Here is a 16,241-nt window from a genome sequence, read left to right as displayed (position 1 = left end):
GCATACACACATTAGTTGTGCTGCTTCTTAATGACAGTATCTTAGCTAACAACCCCAACTATTAGATTCAGCTTGTAATTGGCTAAAAATAACTTAGCCTACCAGTGACACAAACGTTGCTAGCTGGCAGTTTTTTCAAGTGATGTTGAAATGTCCACATTCCAACACTTCAAATGCTTCAGGAGCTTTCCGCTCAGCACAGCATCAGCACCACGGAAATACACGGATACACCCGAAGACTCGAGGCAGAATTCACAATGTGTTTTTGGGACTTGTGTGTATGGATCAATGTTTTCTTTTCAAATCAAACTAGAAAGCTTTAATGAGTAGCTGGATTTGTCTCACATTAACTGGCTGGACACAGAGGACATCGAAATGCAGCTGATTGAACTGAAAAGCTCGACTCTGTGGGGTCAAAGTTTGCACAGCTATGAACACAGCTGGAATCCACAGCTGTGCGTGTTCATGGAGCTTGCATTTTCACCTGCTGGACATCACTACCTGAGATTAACTGTCTTCAGAACGTAATACGAAGAGTGTCCTCAGGTAGCCGTCTGAATGCTGGACACTCTGAGACCTGTGTCTCTGAGTGGGAGACCAGAGATCACATTAACATGTGTATCTCTGTATTAACAAACATGCTATACAGTTTATTTTTCTTATCTTTGTTTTGAGGAGATCATAAATAGCATTTGCATTTTCTGATGTACAGTTCATTTGCTGTTATGGATAAAAAGTGTCTTTTTTTTTTTTGTTTCAAAATTACTGATAACTATTCGCTGATAGCTGCCAACATCTGCGAACAAATACAATTCTATAAAGTGGTTCTATACAGGGAGTGCAGAATTATTAGGCAAATGAGTATTTTGTCCACATCATCCTCTTCATGCATGTTGTCTTACTCCAAGCTGTATAGGATCGAAAGCCTACTACCAATTAAGCATATTAGGTGATGTGCATCTCTGTAATGAGAAGGGGTGTGGTCTAATGACATCAACACCCTATATCAGGTGTGCATACCCATTTCAATTATTTATTTTTACCAGTGAAACCAATATAACATCTCCACATTCACAAATATACATTTCTGACATTCAAAAACAAAACAAAAACAAATCAGCGACCAATATAGCCACCTTTCTTTGCAAGGACACTCAAAAGCCTGCCATCCATGGATTCTGTCAGTGTTTTGATCTGTTCACCATCAACATTGCGTGCAGCAGCAACCACAGCCTCCCAGACACTGTTCAGAGAGGTGTACTGTTTTCCCTCCTTGTAAATCTCACATTTGATGATGGACCACAGGTTCTCAATGGGGTTCAGATCAGGTGAACAAGGTGGCCATGTCATTAGTTTTTCTTCTTTTATACCCTTTCTTGCCAGCCACGCTGTGGAGTACTTGGACGCGTGTGATGGAGCATTGTCCTGCATGAAAATCATGTTTTTCTTGAAGGATGCAGACTTCTTCCTGTACCACTGCTTGAAGAAGGTGTCTTCCAGAAACTGGCAGTAGGACTGGGAGTTGAGCTTGACTCCATCCTCAACCCGAAAAGGCCCCACAAGCTCATCTTTGATGATACCAGCCCAAACCAGTACTCCACCTCCACCTTGCTGGCGTCTGAGTCGGACTGGAGCTCTCTGCCCTTTACCAATCCAGCCACGGGCCCATCCATCTGGCCCATCAAGACTCACTCTCATTTCATCAGTCCATAAAACCTTAGAAAAATCAGTCTTGAGATATTTCTTGGCCCAGTCTTGACGTTTCAGCTTGTGTGTCTTGTTCAGTGGTGGTCGTCTTTCAGCCTTTCTTACCTTGGCCATGTCTCTGAGTATTGCACACCTTGTGCTTTTGGGCACTCCAGTGATGTTGCAGCTCTGAAATATGGCCAAACTGGTGGCAAGTGGCATCTTGGCAGCTGCACGCTTGACTTTTCTCAGTTCATGGGCAGTTATTTTGCGCCTTGGTTTTTCCACACGCTTCTTGCGACCCTGTTGACTATTTTGAATGAAACGCTTGATTGTTCGATGATCACGCTTCAGAAGCTTTGCAATTTTGAGACTGCTGCATCCCTCTGCAAGATATCTCACTATTTTTGACTTTTCTGAGCCTGTCAAGTCCTTCTTTTGACCCGTTTTGCCAAAGGAAAGGACGTTGCCTAATAATTATGCACACCTGATATAGGGTGTTGATGTCATTAGACCACACCCCTTCTCATTACAGAGATGCACATCACCTAATATGCTTAATTGGTAGTAGGCTTTCGAGCCTATACAGCTTGGAGTAAGACAACATGCATGAAGAGGATGATGTGGACAAAATACTCATTTGCCTAATAATTCTGCACTCCCTGTATAGATCCACTTTATAGAATTGTATTTGTTCGCAGATGTTGGCAGCTATCAGCATAGTTATCAGCAATTTTGAAACAAAAAAAAAAAAGACACTTTTTATCCATAACAGCAAATGAACTGTACATCAGAAAATGCAAATGCTATTTATGATCTCCTCAAAACAAAGATAAGAAAAATAAACTGTATAGCATGTTTGTTAATACAGAGATACACATGTTAATGTGATCTCTGGTCTCCCACTCAGAGACCCAGGTCTCAGAGTGTCCAGCATTCAGACGGCTACCTGAGGACACTCTTCGTATTACGTTCTGAAGACAGTTAATCTCAGGTAGTGATGTCCAGCAGGTGAAAATGCAAGCTCCATGAACACGCACAGCTGTGGATTCCAGCTGTGTTCATAGCTGTGCAAACTTTGACCCCACAGAGTCGAGCTTTTCAGTTCAATCAGCTGCATTTCGATGTCCTCTGTGTCCAGCCAGTTAATGCGAGACAAATCCAGCTGCTCATTAAAGCTTTCTGGTTTGATCAGAAAAGAAAACATTGGTCCATACACCTGAAAGTCCCAAAAACACATTGTGAATTCTGTCTCGAGTCTACGGATGTATCCGTGTATTTCCGTGGTGCTGATGCTGCGCTGAGCGGACAGCTCCTGAAGCATTTGAAGTGTTGGAATGTGGAATTTCAACATTGCTTGAAAAAACTGCCAGCTAGCAACGTCCCTCTCACCGGTAGGCTAAGTTATTTTTAGCCAATTACAAGTTGAATCTGGTAGTTGGGGTTGTTAGCTAAGATACTGTCATTAAGAAGCAGCACAACTAATGTGTGTATGCGAGCTAATTTGCGATGTGCACTGCTGGCCTGGCCATTTATTTTTTAATGGACCTTCTCAGTTAACCCTTCTCCTGCCAGCTGTGGCTTTCAATTCAGGGAGATGTCCTCTGCCCTTAATCCGAGGTATCAGCCCCCATCCAGGAATGATCTATCCAACACACTTATACCTGCTTGGTATTGCGTGGAGAAAAGCAACCTCATCCAGAATTTGGCACAGGTTAACAAGGTCGCTATCACCTGTGATGGATGGACCAGTATTGCTCAGGACCATTTCCTCACAGTGACTGTTCACTACATCTACAAAGGCAAAATGAAGCAGAATGTGCTCAGCACTGAAGCAGTTTATGAGTCACAAACAGGTCCAGTTGTCGCTAAAGAAATATCAAGCGTTATGGAGCAATTTCACTTGGGAGGGAAAATAATTGCTGCCACTGTAGACAATGCCTGCAACATGGATGTTGCTTTGAAAAAATTGGACTTTTTAAAAGTGGGATGCTTTGCTCATACCCTCAACCTGGCCGCACAAAAGGTGTATGACATTCCTGCAGTTTCCAGCTGGTGTGCCAAAATCCGTTCAGTTGTGGTGTGGCTCAAACGTTCATCCTTGAGCAAAACTGTGCTCAGAGAAAAGCAGCGAATCCTGAGTAAGTAGCGCATGCAGTTACATATCAAGAAGTATTGTTATTCATATTACCTTTTTTATAGTAATTTAAAATATGTTTGTGTCTATCTGTGCTTTAGATTTGCCAGAGCATAATGTAATTCTTGACGTTAAGACGCGCTGGAATTCTCTCTTCCTAATGGTGGAGAGATTTATGGAGCAGTTTGATGCAATCCAGGCAGCTGCTCTGGATCAACGGCTGAGGAAGCCTATGGAGAAGGACAAGTAAGTGAATGACATGAGCATCACTTGCAAGAGCTAAATTACGTCAGTTACCTTTAACATTGTGAATATTTTTCAACAGGCTAGAAAGGTTCACGCACACTGATTTAATCAAGGCAGAGGAGTTTATTAAGTGCATGCAAGTCCTGTACACGTCAACCATGTGTGTCTCAAGTGACAAGTCACCCACATGCAGCCAAATCATCCCCATCCTGGCCAAGCTGGAGGCACATTTCAGACGATGTGATGAAGACAGTGTTTTCACCTCTTCAATAAAAGAGAAAGTCTGGGGTAGTCTGCAGAAAAGATATCAGGTATTTGCAGACAATGTCAATGCGCATGAAAAATAGGGTTACCTTTTTTCAGTATCAGCTCCTATGTTATATCTTGTTTTACTTAAAGGATGAAAACCTTCAGAAATTTCTGAAGGAGGCCACGATGATGGACCCACGTTTTAAAGGCAGGCTAGGTGGTGAGGCAGCTACTGACATCTGGGACAGGTTGGAGAAGGCAGCAGTTGCAAATGCCACAGCAGCAGTTGCGCAGGTATTTTCATTGTGTGTGTACAATCTTGTCCTTTTGCATCATGATGTAGTTTCTATGTTGAAGGAATGCTCTTTTACTATCTGTGTGTCCATAGCCTCCCACTGAGGACCCCAAAGCACACAGCGAGGTGGATGATGCTGACATGGACAAGCCAGAAAAATATGTAATTTCAGATTTTTTCTAACACAACCACTACATTCTAAAAGTGATCTTTATTTATTTTGCAAACCTCACACATCTTTTTTTGTTGTTTTTCAGCTAAGTAAGGTCCAGAAGTCACCCTTAGAAAAGCTGTTTGAGGATGAAGACAGAGAGCTTCAACAGGCTGCTTCTCAAGCGGGTAGAGTCCCCTCAATCACAGAGCAGGTACAGAAGGAGCTTCAAATATACAAAAGACTGCCAGGAATTACCTCTGGACAAGACCCTGTGGCCTGGTGGTGGAGTAAGAGGGATACACTCCCCAATTTATCTGCCCTATCAGAAAAATACTTGTGTGTCCCAGCCTCATCAACGCCTTCTGAAAGAGTTTTCTCTTGTGCTGGGCATGCCATCAGCCAAGAGCGATGCCGTATAGCTCCAGAAAAGGCTAATATGATTATCTTCTTGCAAAAAAACTGCTAAACATCACAGGTTTCATGACAAAGTTTGTGTTTTCAATTGTTTAAGCACTGGTTCCAACCAAAGACGTTATGTTTTATTGACAGAAAGGGCTAACTTTGTTATAATTTTGCTTAAAAAAAATTACTGGGAAAATAAAAAATAAAGATATATATATATATATATATATAATTTATATATATATATATATATATATATATATATATATATATATGTATATTATATATATTATATTTTACAAAATAACAAACATGACGAGGTTTTTGGACAAGTTTGTGTTCTTTATTCTTTAAGCACCCGTTCGAGCACCGGCACCGTTTCAAAAGTACCGTTTTGGCACCGGTATCGGATAAAACCTAAACAATACCCATCCCTAGGTATGAGACACTGCAATTAGATAGAAATGAAGGGGGCAAGGCTTAGTGCAACCTTGGCACTACCGCATATTGGATAATATGCTCTGAAAAAGGATTACTATGGGCAGAAATCTGTGCCATCAGGAACTGAATTTGAATAAGTTAAATTTGAATTTGAATTGAATCTGAATTGTAAATTGAATAAATGCTTTTATAAACTGAATTTGAATTAGTCTAATTTGAAATTGAATTTATGGTTTGAAAATGAATTGATTTGCTTTGAAACTGCATTATATCACTTCAAACAGAGGTGATCCAGTAATGCTGCACTAATGAATTAGACTAACTATTCACTTTAGCTAAAGTTATTAAGTTAGCTAAAGAGTTGGGATGCTGTGTAAGACATAAATAAAGCTAAAATACAAAGGTTTGGACACCGTTTTGCATGTTTCCCTACTGTAGGGGTCTCTGCAAGCATACAGAGGGGGTACTCTGAGAGGGTCCAAGATGACAACTTTGGAATTCTACTAGAAACAGTCGATCATATTTGTTTGTCAAAGCTGAATTCAGGGCAAACTACGCTAAATTAGCGTTTTTAGCTAACAGCTACAATAAGCATAAAAGTTACCTTACGGCTATCATTTGTTAACATGACGCTTGTTCTTATACATGTAATACATTTATTACCAACCTGAGAGTTTATCCGCTGGTCATTCGACATGACGAATGACTTCTGAAGTCTTAATTCAGCTCAAGATGCTGTAGATTCCCGTCAGTAACACTTTCGGTCCGCTAGTAAAACGTAGTTCTATTAATCTGCGCTTGAACCGGAACCGGATGTAAGTTCCAAAAAACTGAATTTTGGAACTGAAACTGAATGGTGAGAAGTGAAACTGAAATTATTCGAGAGCTGAATTTTTAAAGGATAAAATGCAGTTTCAAAGCAAATCAATTCATTTTCAAAATATAAAATTCAATTTCAAATTAGACTAATTCAAATTCAGTTTTCAAAAGCATTTATTCAAGTTACAATTCAGATTCAATCCGAGCAATTCAAATTCAAATTTAACTTATTCAAATTCAGTTTCTGATGGCACAGATTTCTGCCCATAGATTACATACCTTTCAACAAATATCGGATTGTCATGAATCGCTGTGTGGCAGGCAGGCAAGCAGGACTGGTGGATCCAAAATGCAGGACTCAGACATAGAAGTACAACTTAAAGCACAGCTTTATTGCTGGGAAAAACCTCTTACTAAACTAAACTCACCAAAAGGAAAACTAAAACACTGTAGCAGAACTGGCGCTGGAGACAAAACACACAGCTTGTTGAGGGTACAACACAACACTGACTCAGAGAAACACAGGGTTTAAATACACTGGGAAGTAACGAGGGGAATGAGACACAGAAGGAGAGCACAGCTGGGGGAAATCAGAACTGACGAGACAAGGAAGCGTAAACTGAACACATTCACATAAGACACGGACCTTCAAAGTAAAACAGGAAGTATGACACAGAGACGCGAACTTGACACGGTGGAGACAGCAACTAAGAAACACAGAGACATAACCAGTAAGGCAGAGGACTCGATGAACCAAAAGACACAGAGGGAAACTCAAACATGCAGACACAGACTTACACAGAACAGAGGGGACACAGAGAGACATGAAGGGCAAGGGATCAAAACTAGAAACCATAGAATAAATCACACACAAGTACAATAATACAAAAATCACAAAGAACTAAAAACGCTGGGTCAGGAGACCCAGGACCCTGACACAGATAGTTACAACCTGGGGAGGTTTTAGGTATCTCCAGTGTTGGGGAGTAATGGAATACATGTACCGCCGTTACATATTTAAAATACAAAATATGAGTATTCTGTTACAGTTACAGTTTAAAAAGATATATTTAGAATACAGTTACTTTGCTGAAATAAATGGATTACACGGCGGTATTTTCCTGTTTCATATTTTAGCGGGTCAGGACTGTTTGGGTTTGTTTGACAGCTATGTTCTGTTGTTCCAGGCGGCAGTGGTTGCCATGGTTACAGGGTGACGCGCTCTCTCCGCGACTGTGTGTTTCCTAGGTGAGAGAGCTCTTTGTTGTTGTTGTTGTTGTGCAAAGCTATAGGCAGAATGCTACAGACATAGCCCTAAAGAATGTACCCTCATGCGCAGTGACACATAACGTGTATGGCAGTCCATTCTCCCTGCAGCACGGACTACAAAGTATTCAGAATTCATTACTCTCATTGAGTAATGTAACGGGATGCGTTACAAATACATTTTGGGGCATGTAATATGTTGTGGAATACATTTTAAAAGTAACCTTCCCAACACTGGGTATCTCCAATTAAGACATCACTTCAATACAGATATTGTGTCTAAGGAGGGAAAGTCTCTAGTCCAAATTTTTATAGATGTAAAGGGAACCTGACAAAAAAAAAAATCTCCATGACACTCTAATGTCAAAAGAAATAAATAAAATGTTTAAAGTAAATCATTCTGATCATAGATGTACTTTGATCCTTAACCCCTCTGCTCTGTGTTTTTTCCACTTTCAGACCAGAAAATCACTCTGACATATCGAGCTCCAAACAACAACATCACAGCTGTAGCAGGGCTGACCTGATGACAGGATATATCATTTTGTACCAGTATTGAGCTTTTAATCCGTTACATATCACTCATAACTTCCCTTCATAAAAACAGAAAATAGAAATCAATACAAAGTATAAAACCACAATCAAAAATAATCAAAAGTACAAAATGAAAGAGAAAATCTAAAAAGTCTCCAAAAAATCAAAAGACTGGGTCAAAGACTCTGGAATCAGTTTTGAAGTAGGGCTCTCTGTTAACAGGAAAAATCCCGCCCGTGTGAGATTTAGAGAGTATATTTAAGGGAATGAAGGGTGGACTCATAAGATTTCCATCTGTGATGGTATCTGTTTAATCTCAATACAGACTCTTAAATAAACAGTTACAGGAAAAGCAGCATGAAGAGCCTGAGTATCTGATAATGAGAGGGTTGCTTTTTCACAGTTCTTAATCATTTGACCCAGCATTTTGAGTTTATGGTGTTTTTCTGGATTTCTTTGTGTTTTAAAGTTTTACTTTTCTACTATTTAGGTTATTTCCTTCAAAGTTAATTGTACTGCCAGTCCATGTTTTCTTATCATTGTGTCATTCCCTGTTTCCTGTCTGTCACATCCTGTGCGTCATTGTGTGATTCTTTCCATTTCTCCCCTGTTTGTGTTTTGTTTTCATGTATGTTCTCCCCAGCCAGCCCTCTCTCTTACCTTCCCTCTCTTGCTCTCTCTCTTATCACTTCACTGTTTCCACGTTTCCCCTCTTTATGTCTCCTTTGGTTTTTCTACATACATTAAACATTGTCATTTTACATTTTAACACAGATTTCAACACTTTTAATACATTTCTGTTTTAACCGGAGTTGATTGATTGAAATTTATAATTTAAACAAAAAACCTACGTGTACTGAATAAATAGGCTAACACACAACAAATCATGGTTGTATATAAATAATCTGTATTCATACATATATTGTAACAACAATGTTGATATTTGTTAATAAAAATGTGACATTTATTAATCATATAAATTTCCTGCAACTGTCATAGACATTAACATGGCGTCCAGTAAATAACCCCATTCAAATGTTGAAAATCATGTTGATGTCTAAGTTACTCAGAGATAGTCATAACAATATTCTTGGTCTCTTTTCTCCACTCTGATTGCCAAACATGTACTCACACGCACATACCATCTTTTCCCCCACGCCCAGCCAGTTAATCTGTAGATAAGCGCTCATATCCGCAAACATTTTTTTTAATGACCTTCTAAATGACTTCTAAAATTGTTACTTCTTAGGCCTGCATAGGCTCACATATGGCTTGTTTTGGCTCTGGTGTGAGAATCTTATACTCTCATGGGTATAAACAATTTCTTAGTTGGCGTCAGCTTTGATGTGTGTTTGGAATCGATTCTAGAAATCAGTGACGATACCCAGCCCAATGTTAAATGAACTGTCCCATGTGGAAAAGAAATAGAAAAAACTTATAAAAGACTTGCATCAGATGTGGCCTACTTCATATAGTGAATCATGTAAGGCTTGTATGATTTACTCATGAAAGTGGCAACTTTCTCATTACTTTCATATATTGTTTTAGTAAGTATCCAAAACATACAAGCTTCATTTATAAAATCTTTCAATCTGTTGTCACTCTTGTATGCTGTTCATACAAGTTTCACACAAGACAGATACAAACTTTATAAGATTTATATATATATAATTAGGGCTGCCACGATTAGTCGACTAGTCACGATTACGTCGACTATCAAAATCGTCGACGACTAATTTAATAGTCGACGCGTCGTTTGAAGCTTTGTAAGATCCCAAAAGACGCAGGAATAAGTAGTAGGATTTAAGAGTGTAATAACGGACTGAAACAGAAGATGGCAGCACTGCATGTACAAGGATGCCAGCTGCCGTTAAACCCCGAAGAAGAAGAAGCTGTGTCCCAGAATTCATAGCGCGGCCCAGCTCAGTTTCCAACAATGGCGGCAGCTAGTTAGTTTTAATATTACTCTTATTATTCTTTCTGGGTCACAAAATAAACGTTTAACATATTTTCAGGCGAGAATGTAGCTGTGTAAATATCTGCTCAGTTTATCAAGACACCACATATTTTCAAAAGCGCTCCGACGTTTTCGGAGACGTCTGTTACCCACCAGCTCGATAGCTAGCCGGGGTTCAAGGCTCACTAGAGCCCGTGAGAACACCGGACTCCCGGCAAATCGTTTTCAAACCCACCGCCGTCTTTCGCTACTCAGGTTAAACATGAATATAAGTCACTTAGATAACTTAAAAATGTTATTGTTTGGCTTTTTTGACGGCTGAGTTTATTAAACTTCACCGAAAAATCTGCAAATTTCATTAAATTTAATAAACTATCATCTTGTCTTTATTTTTAGTTAGCACATACCTTAAACACTTAAAGCTGTAAGCTAATGATAGTTATATAAGAGCAGACGCATGCTGGTGCAATAAGCTGTACGTTTTACGTCCAATGGATGCATGATCTGATTAGTCGACTAATCGCAAAAATAATCGGTGACTAGTCGACTATCAAAATAATCGTTTGTGGCAGCCCTAATATATATATATATGGTGTGTGTGTGTGTGTGTGTGTGTGTGTGTGTGTGTGTGTGTGTGTGTGTGTGTGTAAGAGAGGTTTCCTGTGTGAGGTACTATATGTAATGTATGTAAAGATCCAACAGGTGGAAGCAGAAGAGCTTTAGTTTGTGGGCTGCTGGGGAGACGAAGATATACAGTAACGGGATTATTGGTCTGGTGTGAGGGGTGAAGGCTGGTTGCCTTTCTTAGATTGTATAGGAGGACAATTTTAGGAATTCCCTGAAATTGTCCTTTTTCATACATTTTTGTTGCAATTATTTGTGACACAACGGAAGAAATATTCCTCATTAATTAAATATAATTGAGTCATAATTTTTACCCTTGAGCAAAAACAGGTGCAGATATCTTCAATTTTCTTAATTAAATTTTTGGTTTGCACCCATTGGAGGGCTCCAGTCCAGCCCATGCAGTGGGCTCCAGTCTCCACACACACACACACACACTCTCTCTCTCTCTGACTGTGTGTGGAGTTACAGACCTGCTCTCTCACTCAGGAACTTTCAGCTTCATCTGAACCTCAAAGCTCATCTCATATAGTCTCGTCTGAAGATCAGATTTTGACTTTAATACAGAATCACAGAAATGTCTGTTGGAACTGCGTCACTCTGCTACAGTTTTCGGTTTTTCAGCATCTTCGTGTTTGTCTCTGCAGGTGAGATTAAACTGAACTGAGTTTCTCTCTGAGATAACAAGAATTTCATCTTTGTGTTTGTCTCTGCAGGTGATATTTACTGTTAGAAACTGAAGATGAGTGAAGCCTGTTTACATGTCAATTGTACTTTGACCATTAACCTAACAGTCCCCCTCAGTGTTTCACTGGTTCACTAAATCCAACATGACTAAAAATTAAAATGTCAAAGGAAATAAACAAAATATTTAAAGTCAATCATTCTGATCATAATTGTACTTTGACCTTTAACCTCTCTGCTCTGTGTTGTTTCCTCTTTCAGACCAGAAAAACATCACAGCTGAGTCTGGACAGGACGTCACTCTGACATGTCGAGCTGCAAACAACAACATCAAATCTGTACATTGGAGCAGAGCTGACCTGACAGATAAATATGTGCTTTTGTATCAGGATGGTCAGTTTGATCCAGAAAATCAGCATCCATCTTTTAAGAACCGGGTGGATCTGCAGGACAGACAGATGAAGGATGGAGACGTGTCTTTGATTCTGAAGAATGTGACGATTAATGATGCTGGAACATACGAGTGTCGTGTCTACATGGCAGAAAGACACTCATGGAATTATATCAACACCACCTACCTTCGTTGATCCTCCAGGTGAGTGAGTAGAGTTGAGTGTGTGTGTGATCAGAGGTGAAGCTGCTTCCTGGTTGTTGATGTTTGTTTCTAAAGATGTTGTTGATGAGACTTTGTAGAAAGCAGCTGGTCTGAGTGATGTGATCAGAGTGCAGTAGATAATGTCTGACAGCAGTTTGAAGAGGAAATGGATTCTGTTCTGTTCTTCACTCATCACCTACCTGACAGCTGACACCTCACACCTGTTTCTCACCTGCAGGTCAGACAGGAGGACTGACCGTCGGTCTGACAGTTTCTGCAGTACTTCTTCTTCTTCTTGTTGCTGTTGGTTTCCTGATCTACAGAGGATGTAAACTGAATCCTGCTAAACCTCATGAAGCAGAGGATCTTCAGCCTGAATGTGAGTCAGATGAAGAAACACAAAGAAAGATAAATAAATGATGGTGAACATCCAGCAGACGCTGTAGAAAGCTGGATGTTCAGAGTCTGATGTTATTTCTCTGATGATCATCATGTTCAGACTCAGACCAACAGTGTGTGTCTGTGCTGTCTGTCAGTGACTCTGAACTACAGTTTATTCATCTTCAGGCTGTTCATGAGATTTACTGACACAAAGTCAAACTGTGTTACAAACACACATGAATTTCTGATCTCAGAGTCAGTGAGTGTTTTTGTGTTGGAGCTTCAGGTTCAGCTGTTTGTAAGAACTTGTTCTGTGAGAGATGAACAACACAGACCTGAGATCAGCTGCTACACACACTGAATGAAGTGACAACACAAACGCTGTGTGATGATCTGAGTGTAGATGAAGGTCTGTGGATTATAGACGATCAATAATCTGCCTGCTTGTGTTCAGGATCATCGATCAGTTACAAATGAACGAGCTTTGACTCAGTTTGGATGCAGAAATGTTGTCCAAGTCAAACTGAGCTCTTTCATGTTTCTATGAACTTTGTGTGTGTTGAATGCAGCAGACTGGAAGAAAAACAAAGTGTGTATAACAAACCTCTCTTTAACTGATGCTGCTTATTTTTACACTCAGTAGGTTTCATCATCTTTTCATTAAATACAGCTGAGAGTGTTTTACAGCTCACAGTGTTATGATTGTTATCAAACTGCAGATTTATGGAGCTGCACACTCAGATATTTCTGTCTGATCCTGATACTCTGATGTGTTATTGAACTTTTGTTACAGAACAAACATAAATAATGTTCAGCTTCATATTTACATGTGTTCAGCATACGTTACCATGGTGATTTAACCAGGTTGGTGAGAGAGACGACTCTGACTGTTTGTCCGACACAGCTCACTAACACATTACTCTGGCTTCATATTTAAATTCTTCTGCACTTCACAGTCAAACCTACCAAACATCAACATGTTAACAAACTATGAACTGGAAGTGCTGAGTGTGGCATCAGGTTAGACTGAAGCTGAGTGTAGGAGGAGCAGCCGACAGCTGCACATGTGCAGCAGATGTCACACACACCAGTGTGACAGGAGTGTGAGAGAGATTAAAGAGAAAGAGACAACAGAACATGTTCAACTATGAAAACTCGACTTTAAAACATTTAAACATTAATTAAATCCAACATGACTAAAAACTCAAATGTCAAAGGAAATAAACAAAATATTTAAAGTCAATCATTCTGATCATAATTGTACTTTGACCTTTAACCTCTCTGCTCTGTGTTGTTTCCTCTTTCAGACAAAACCATCACAGCTGAGTCTGGACAGGACGTCACTCTGACATGTCGAGCTGTAAATAATGAGTCAGAGAAAATGAACCAGCAGCTTCATCAGGTTGATCCAACATACACTGAAACATCTCTCTCAGTCTGATCCTCTCTGAGTCTCAGTCACTCACTGTAAATGACCTCATCAATATTTTTCTTCATAAACTGGTTCATACGTGCATATTATTCTGTTATAGCTTGGACACAGCTAATGTTTTTATTTGGAAAGGTGTAGAACGACCAGGTGTCAAACATCAGTCGATGTAAACTACACAGCAGCACAAGCTCCAACGTACAGAGAGAAGGTTTGCTCAACGGTTAAGAAATGGGGAAAAGTTAGTAGGTGTAGTTCTAAGTTGCAAATAGTTCCCTAGCACCTGGTTGATGAGGGAACAAGGTTGGTATCAAAGTTTGTTGTGTAAATGTGTAGTTTGTTATTTCACAGAGCATAAAGCTGCTGACTGCTACTGAGTGTAACGGTTACGTTTTCACCCACTAGAGGGCGGTCACGCACCTCGGTCAATTTTTCATGTTTAGTCAGCTATGAAAAGGTTTACAAGATTCACTGTTATATGCTTTTTAAGGTCAAAGACAATTGTAATCGTAATTTTATCTCAGGGTATAGAAAAGGTAAGAGGCTAAATGTTAGAAGGGTTGAATAAATATACACGGCAAAAGCGCTCGATGTAGAAACTCAAGGGCCTTAAAGGTGTAATCATTTAAAGTAATGAATTCATTTATGATTAATAAATAAGGAAAAGGGTTAAAGGTTTGAGTTACCAATGGTAATTTTATTGTGTACATTTTGTAGCTTTTACGGTGTGATCACATTCAAGGTTGTTCAATAAAAGGATTTTGGACCATCAGTTTGGAGACCATCTTTTCAGCCTGGGATGCTGTGCTCATTTCTTCACTTTAAATTATTCCTTTTTTAATTTGTGTCATTGGCAGAGAAGATAAATTATGTGAAGTTCATCATGTCACTTGTCACCACAGATTTAAATGTAGGTTTGATATCTCTGTGTCTTTGTTATTAACACTGTGGATTTTTCTCATATACTGAGGTTTGAAACATTTCTGGACTTAGTGAAGTGTTTCTGTCTGTGTAAGAGACGTTGACTTGATAGTGTGGATTAAATGTTGGATAATATTGATGAATTTTGTCTGCATGTGTCGAGAATCAAGCTAACAGCTAACACACTGTTAATTTTACAGAAAGTGAAAAATAAATCAAATATTTGTGACATTTAGTTATTAAACAGTGAACATGATAAACTGAACCAGTACATGTAAAACATCCAGAGCAGCTCATGGGGCTCCAATTGTGGTCATCAATATTTTGTACTTGTAAATCAGACTGTGTAGTTGTGAAGTTTTCTAACCTTGGAAACCAAAATATTTGATAATGTTATGTTTGTGCATCTATAGATGAGCAAGCAAAAAACTACATGTAAACTCTACAAAGTTCCCTGCTTGTGTGTGAGTTTCAACGTACGAGTACGACTTTTGACCTGATTTTCCTTCCTTTCTACTGATTGGTCAGTGTCATGCCAATCAGAGAACAGATGGGTTTGGCTTATGTCGTGGTTTCGTGGTTTCGCTTTACCAAGCTTCAAGTCCTGGAAGGGTGATACATCTTAAAGATGGAGGATGGCGACAGTACTGCTTCAGTGCAGTGTGAGTCAAGGCCCTTTCACATTGGATGCACCATGATGCGCTCACTGCTAACTAGAGCAAAGGATCCAAAAGTTGTGCTTTGCTGCCACACTACGTGTACTAGATGTGCCTTCTGCTCCTTGTCATTTCAAAATGTCACGGTTCTGGGTCATGTTGACCCAGCTTTCTGTTTTTCATGCTTTGGTGTTTTTCTAGATTATGATTTATGATTTGATTAATCAGTGATACTGTTTTGATTATGATTATTATTTAGTAGGCTTTGGTCAGTGTCAAGTCTGTCTCTCTCTGTCTAGTCCGTGTCTTAGTAAAGTGTGTTTTGTTTCCTGTTTTACTTTGAAGGTTCTTGTTCCTGTCTGATGTCAGTGTTCCGGCTTTGCTCTCCCTGTCTCGTTAGGTCTTATTTCTCCCAGCTGTGTCTCCCTCCTGTGGCCCATTCCCTGATTACTCCCCGTGTATTTAAGCCCTGTGTTTTCCTGTACTCGGTGTCGCGTCGTTAATGTCTGTTCACCCTCGCTTCTGCTGTGTGTTCCATTTGCCAGCCTGCCAACCTGTCTAGTTATTCTGTTCACCCAGTTTAGTTAGTGTTTTTCCTGTTCAGTTTCATACCAGCAATAAAGCTGTGCTTTGAGTTACTTCTGCCTCCGTGAGTCCTGCGTTTTGGGTCCTCTCTCCCTGCCTGCCTACACACAGACGTGACACAAAACATATATCTCTCTGACTTTATGTCCTCTATGAGAGTTTGTGTTGTATTGTATTCTC

At 39.7% G+C, this 16,241-nt stretch overlaps 1 protein-coding gene and 2 long non-coding RNA genes across 3 annotated transcripts; 2 read left to right on the top strand and 1 right to left on the bottom strand.

Moving 5' to 3' along the window:
- Window positions 1-3,268: 3,268 nt before the first annotated feature.
- On the bottom strand, window positions 3,269-5,365 carry LOC121813195. Its single transcript, XR_006053567.1, has 2 exons — window positions 4,257-5,365; window positions 3,269-4,053 (listed from the first exon to the last, which is right to left on the bottom strand). It is a non-coding gene; the product is annotated as an uncharacterized LOC121813195 (long non-coding RNA).
- A 5,890-nt stretch (window positions 5,366-11,255) lies between these two features.
- On the top strand, window positions 11,256-12,096 carry LOC121813197 (butyrophilin-like protein 8). Its single transcript, XM_042216779.1, has 2 exons — window positions 11,256-11,457; window positions 11,756-12,096. Exons 1-2 carry the CDS (start codon window positions 11,388-11,390, stop codon window positions 12,079-12,081), a joined length of 396 nt encoding a protein of 131 aa, XP_042072713.1. The 5' UTR covers window positions 11,256-11,387; the 3' UTR covers window positions 12,082-12,096.
- Window positions 12,097-12,247: 151 nt separating this feature from the next.
- Window positions 12,248-14,671, top strand: LOC121813194. Its single transcript, XR_006053566.1, has 2 exons — window positions 12,248-12,468; window positions 13,778-14,671. It is a non-coding gene; the product is annotated as an uncharacterized LOC121813194 (long non-coding RNA).
- Window positions 14,672-16,241: the final 1,570 nt, after the last annotated feature.

This window comes from Haplochromis burtoni, unplaced genomic scaffold, assembly GCF_018398535.1.
Source record: "Haplochromis burtoni strain Fernald_Lab_line unplaced genomic scaffold, NCSU_Asbu1 Contig_1259, whole genome shotgun sequence".
In the NCBI taxonomy this organism is placed as follows: Eukaryota; Metazoa; Chordata; class Actinopteri; order Cichliformes; family Cichlidae; genus Haplochromis; species Haplochromis burtoni.
Note: the sequence above shows the minus strand (reverse complement) of the source record. Positions and strands in the feature narration are given on the sequence as shown.